The sequence below is a fragment of the Hydra viridissima genome, unplaced genomic scaffold (genome assembly GCF_058129835.1).
Source record: "Hydra viridissima isolate aposymbiotic clone 2 unplaced genomic scaffold, HvirCarnegie_v1 scaffold_2, whole genome shotgun sequence".
NCBI lineage: Eukaryota > Metazoa > Cnidaria > Hydrozoa > Anthoathecata > Hydridae > Hydra > Hydra viridissima.
Window position 1 is genome coordinate 19,676,788 of NW_028324301.1, and position 6,424 is coordinate 19,683,211.

Below are 6,424 nucleotides of genomic sequence, written 5' to 3' on the forward strand. Positions count from 1 at the left end.
TATTTAGAAATACTCGATTTTTCAAATTCTCGATACAACAAATCATTTTTCATTTCCCTTGAGGACATTTTTTATTGAAATTCTATTGTATCACTTGAGAAGAGCAAAAGAGGAATTTTGCTTTCGATTAATTTTCGCAAAATATCAGCAAAAAAAAAAGGGAAGCATGTTATGAGAACGTGCTACACTGATGCAAAATTACGTTTATAATTCATTCTCTAAAAACCGCTCTTCTTTATAAAAACTAGTACCGAAGCATATTTATTCACTTTGGTTATTTCCTAATTTCTTCTTTAGTTTCATTTTTGAATTAAATAGTTTTCTTTTGTTGCTGTATACATAATTTAAAATTTTCACTAAAGGCAGCAACGAAAGTTGCAAAGAGAGTTATCTAAGCGGAGAGAGCGTAACTAGCAAAGAGAGTTATCTATGCAGAGAGCTCATAGCACCTTTAAGATATATTAAAGTTAAACGTATAGTGAACTATGTAAATATAAATTAGGCTTTTTTATATTATATGGGAAATTAATTGCTACTACGATTTTTATATTCTAAAGCATTAAAGGTATAAAGTGAATGTATAGGTACCAGCTGTTTACATTCAGTCTCTATTGACACGACATACATAAGTAAGTCCATTGTTTTTGTTAATGTTAATGGCTACAATTTTGCAAATGTTGATTTTCAATATCAACAAGATTCTTTTTTGGACATTTTTGTTGGAATCGATAAGTTGAAATAGTTTTGTTGTACCAACTTATATAATGATGATTTTTTTAAATTTTACTCTTAAAATTGCAACCACACATATTTAGCAATATAAATAATATGGTATTAGGTTGTTTTTTTTTTTAAAAAAATCTATTATTATGTTGAATTAGAATAGTTTCTGTTTTTAAGCAGATATCTTCACAGAAAAATGAAATTCTCTCTTAACAATCTTTACATCAGCGATAAAATTTACAATATCATCTTAATTCTATGTTTGCCTTAAAAATATTTTCTTCTATGCATATTTAAGTTAAATCTAATAATCTTAACTTTCTTCTTTTATTTTTGATGCAGTTGTATATATATAACAGCATTTTATGCTATTTTTTTGTAAAAATAGTTGTCAAGAGTTGTTTGTTTTTAAACCTGATGTTATTGATCTAATTTTTTCAACTGTTTAAACTTGTATTTAGTTATCTTAAATGACATAATGTCTACATTTTTGCAGTCTTTATTCGACTACTTCACTCTGCCTATGTTAGTTGGTTTACTAATAGGAGTTTTTTTGGTTATACTTAAAATTATTTTGACCAAAAAGCCAGATGATGATGATTTTGTTGCGAAGCATGAGGAATTGCCCCCAATGCCTAAAAGAGATTTCACTGTTGCTGAACTAAAGCATTTTAATGGCATCAAAGACCCAAGAATTTTAATTGCTGTTAATGGTAAAGTTTTTGATGTCACTAGGGGAAAACAGAACTATGGTCCAGGTAGGTCTGCTTTTTTTTACTGTCTTAGATTGTTAGAAAATGTAAAAATTACATAGTTTACTTCATGAAGTTTGCATTATCTCTATTTTTTACTAAAAGAAGATAAGATTTAAATTTTAGTAAGGTAAAGAGCTTTTTAAAAAAAAGTTATTTGTGTTGTTAATAAACTAATGTATTATAGTAATTGATTCATAGAAGAAAAATGTGTTTTATAGATGTCTAAACATTTTTAGAGGGTCCATACAGTGTGTTTGCTGGTCGAGATGCAAGTCGAGGCTTGGGAATGTTTTCAATTGATGCTTCTACTTTAAGAGATGAATATGATGATCTGTCTGATCTTAATTCAATGCAGGTTAAAACTATTTAAAGAACAAGTTGTTTATAATTTTTAGTTGGAACAGTAGCATTAGATTTTGTGAAGTTTTTGAGAAAAGTAGATTGAACTGAAAAGGTTACAAGAGTTTGGTATATGTGTTTAGTTAATGTGCTTGATATATGTTTGATATGCGTGTTTAATATGTGTGTTTAATATAAGAGCTTGGTGTATGTTTTTTGCCTAAAAGTTTGATATTTGTACACTTATAGTTTAATACTCAATTGCATTATTATTTTAGATGGAGTCAGTTTTGGAGTGGGAAATGCAGTTCAGAGAAAAATACAACTATGTAGGAAAATTATTAAAACCAGGAGAAAAGCACTGTAATTACAAAGCAGAGGAGTCAGAAGATGAAGGAAGATCAGAGAATGACAAGAAGTGTAATTAATGTTAAAATTTGCATATACTAAAATGGGTTTGCTATCAAATTTTGCTCCTCAATCAATTGTTTAACATATGTTTAAAACTGAGCATCATGTTAAAGATATGCTCTTCATATATTCTTCAAAAGTATTAGATAAAGTTCTTTACAATTGTTTTTGTTTTTTTGTGTGTTTATTTCATCATTATTCTTCCATATGCATGTTATTCACCCATTTATTAATTCTTAAAAGTACATAATACTCTAAAAGTTGTTTTAGTATTTACAAATATTTCAATATATTTTAGATTAATTTTAGCATTTGTTCGTGTTATTTTTTGTTGATGATATTTCCAACTTGAATTATTAAGTCAATGTGTGAATAACCTCTGCTTTGTAGAAAAAAAGTAGTTCTGTTATTTTTTAATTTTTACACAATTTTTTGTTGTTGATGTTTTCAGTTGCATTTTCTTGTTCTTTCAAATTACGTTTTTTAAACTGCTGTGTGCTATTTTATAAAATATTTTTGTCACATATTTCTCTTTATATATATAGACGAACCACATGACAAAAAACGATAAAACGTCATTAAATGCACCAGCCATTATCATTATTTAAGTTATTTACAATAATAAAAAAGTTATCAGTTTATTTTTAGCATGTGAAAGCAAGAGTTTTTTCACTTAAATTATTAATTGTTGGAGTCATCTGCAAAAATGATATAAAATCGAGTTATCCAAGTAATTTGAATTTTTTTTTTGTCCGCCCCTTTGTTAAAATAAGTTATATAAATAAATGAGAATTCGAGTATACTGATTATTGGTGTTAAAATGGAAATTAATTGATCATAAAAAATAGACCGCAATACTGTTTTTTATTGTCGTGTATGTAAGTACAAATTTAAACACCAAATCAATTTTTTCATGGCCGATTCTGACGCTGCTATTTTCGAGCTGCTTTTTTGTATAAAGTAATCAAAATTCATTAAAAATTGTCTTTCTGCTTTTACATGTTTTCGACCTGACTTTGTGTGTATTTGTTTCCGTCTTTGATATTATTTTCAAAAAAATCGACTTATAATGCACAGAAGTGTAAAAATGGGACTTTGGGGCACTTTTATTTTTAGGTCCACTTTTGTCTCGCCAATTGCTTTTTTCAGGGTCACATGACTATTTTTTGATTGATTATAGCCACTAATCATTTTGATACTACTTTTAATTGGTGCCAACCCTTATCTCCCCCCTCCCCCCAAATAAGGATGATTTCAAGGTGACTTTATGGTGAGTCTAAAGTTGATTCTTGGTGAGCATTTGTGAAAATATCATAAAACACTAAGTATTTATTTTCTTCGTGTATGCACATTATCACGCCAATAAGGGTTGACTATGTAAGCAGATATGCTTGCCTGCTCCAAGATATATTCCATGATTATTAAAGTAAATTCAACGCTGTTCACCTTGCAGACTTACTATACTTACTACATTACTTATCATGTGGTAGGTATAGTAAACTATACCTACTATACTGTATACAACGTCGCCGCTTATCTTAGCCTTTGTCGCTAACTTTTTGAGGTCGCAAAATTTATAAATACGCACTGAATGTTGTCAATAACGTCTCAAGATATAAGGCGGCTAAAGCCATAACAAAAAGATATTCTACAAAAGTTGCTACGGCTTTTACTCAAATATATTTGAGAGCACCTTTTCCTTGGCCAAATAGGAAACAGTTAAACCCAGGTTGCAAGTTAATGGGCACCTTTAGTCAGTTGATAGCAAATTAGATTGTAAAGGTGAATCATGGAAGAGTGGACACTCAATGAGCCCAATGCATTGTAGAGAGATTCATCTGGATACTTGCTGAGAAAATATTTGGACATTAATACGTACAGGAGCTTTCGTTAAATGCAAAAGGCTCGTCAGAAATTAGTATTAATTGGGTGCGAGATTTGCTTGAAATTGTGCGTACCCTTAACAATAAAGCAACTTGTCTGACAGGGAAGAAACCTTTAGCGGCTGTAAATAACATGGCGGTTACACTAAACCGCTTTCTACCACTATTATACATTCTGTTGGTGTCAGTGTATAGCAATCTAGCCTCAATGTTGTTATACCAGAAGTCATAAATCAAGTATTTAGATAAGTTGAGAATACTCTGGCGAACATATATCGGCCTGTTAAGTTTGAGTTTGCTTTTGGTACTGTGTATTACTACCAGGTCTTCGTTGAATAATTTGTTATACAGATAATTCGGGTCTGAAACCAGGCGGCGCATCGTATCTAGCTCACAACCGGACTTGTTCAACTGAATGCGCTTGAAGAAATTTTCCATCAATTTCCAAAAAATTGGGTTGTTCATGAGCTTAAATAAATTCAGCTGAATATATGGTGCCATCCAGGCTGCCTGTCTGATACCTGAACGCTTGAAGGATTTTTGTGACATGCATACCCAGCATTTGATAAAGCTTAAGTTTTCGATAATGTACAACATTTTGCTCCTTTTTGCATATATTCAGGATCGGCTTCACGCATTTAATGAATTTTTCTTCCCCTTTCCTCTCCCAGTTCATTCGCCAAACTATGTTGACAGTTATACTAATACATGACTCAGGTGCGACATTCGCTTCCCGCGCTAAAAATAGTCATTACAAGAGTCGTGAAAGTTTTCAGGATATTTAATATCAGCTTCTACAATATACCCATAATCCCCATCATCAGAAATAGCTAACACATTACCAATAAATAATTTGTGGCCCAGGCATTAAGATTTTTTGCATCAAGATTTATAATCAAGTTGTAAGGCTTTGAGCACGCAAACTGCTGGTACTGTGAGTAGTATCGAGATCCCACCACGTAGTCCTTGATTTGTCCTTGAATTTTCAAACACATTGGCAAGTAGTACGTTTCAGTTTTCAAGTATATGTTGTGCTAATCACCAAGATTTTTACAACTTAATGCATTCTAAACATTTTGCCTATGTTGACAGTCTTCATCTGGGATATGATCACGAATCAGCTGACTACAGAAAGCCTCCCTCAATGGTAATTCTGTCTCGTTGAAGTGTTCATGATAGTCAACGTACTCATATGGGTACACACCTTCGCCGCATAACAGTTTCTCTGAGCGATCCTTTTTTAGCTGTTTTTAAATCCTGTCACTGTAAAACAAGCGTGTCCAGATAGTTCAAGAGCTAATAACCATCAATAAACTAGGCCTAAGACTTAGACAAAACAAACAATCAAAAGTCAAAACAGGTTCATGACCAATCAATGGCCGTGACTGTCACTGAGTTATGGCTAGCTAAAAGTTTTAAAAGAAACAAAATTCCACAACAAGTCTCAGTCTTAAATGCCGATCCAATCCAAAGTTCTATCATATGCTCAGAAGAGCTCATGCATAAACGAAAAGTTTTCATGCATAAAAGGAAGATTTGTAACATGCTCCGATAAAAGATTGCAACGCTTTTTAGTGATAACATTTCCTGATGTAGAATTTAATCTTTCTGAATTTACGGATGTGCCTGGTATTGCAAGGAGTGCTTTGCTGAGTTTGGCCAATTTTTGAAAACGAAGCCTATTATCACGCCACCATTTGAGAGGACAAGCAAAACCTGCAGCAATATTCCTGGCAATAAATGTTGTAGTATATGCTGGTGTCACTATGCCAACTAAATTGTGTATTGTTACTGTTTTCCCTGGATTTGTATAACCCAATCATTCTGAGAAAGATAGTTTTTCCTTAAAAGGACCATTAACTGTCACATCTAAAGGTTGCATTCTATGAGTGCAGTGAGGAGGAAATGTTAAAACTACCATTTCGTTTTCATAACAACAATTGATGGCATCTAATGTGCAATGACTTTCATGATTATTCATGAAGAGTAAAACAGGATCCTCTTTAGAACATCTAATAATTTTTTTTTTATGTTCTAGAACCTTTAAAAACAATGATCCTGTCATTCAGCTTCTTGTTGGACTGTTTATATTACCAATGCAACAAGGTGGTCCTCCTTTTATCATAGTGTCATGAAGCCCTGCTCTTGGAAGTATGAAGACAGATAGATTGAAATTAGTTATCCACTTTCAGCAGCCACACACTTTCCTACTTGAATTGTTCCATGTGATGCTATATTATGGGGTACTTGTACTACTGTCATAATATTGGTTTCATTGAATTTATAAATTCTATTGGAAACGAAAATGTTTTT

At 31.9% G+C, this 6,424-nt stretch overlaps 1 protein-coding gene across 1 annotated transcript; it reads left to right on the forward strand.

The window, feature by feature from the left end:
* The first annotated feature begins 554 nt into the window (after positions 1 to 554).
* LOC145189862 (membrane-associated progesterone receptor component 1-like) lies at positions 555 to 2,958 on the forward strand. The gene is made up of 3 exons (XM_080066552.2): positions 555 to 1,481; positions 1,715 to 1,833; positions 2,096 to 2,958. Exons 1-3 carry the CDS (start codon positions 1,202 to 1,204, stop codon positions 2,243 to 2,245), a joined length of 549 nt encoding a protein of 182 aa, XP_079922678.2. The 5' UTR covers positions 555 to 1,201; the 3' UTR covers positions 2,246 to 2,958.
* Positions 2,959 to 6,424: the final 3,466 nt, after the last annotated feature.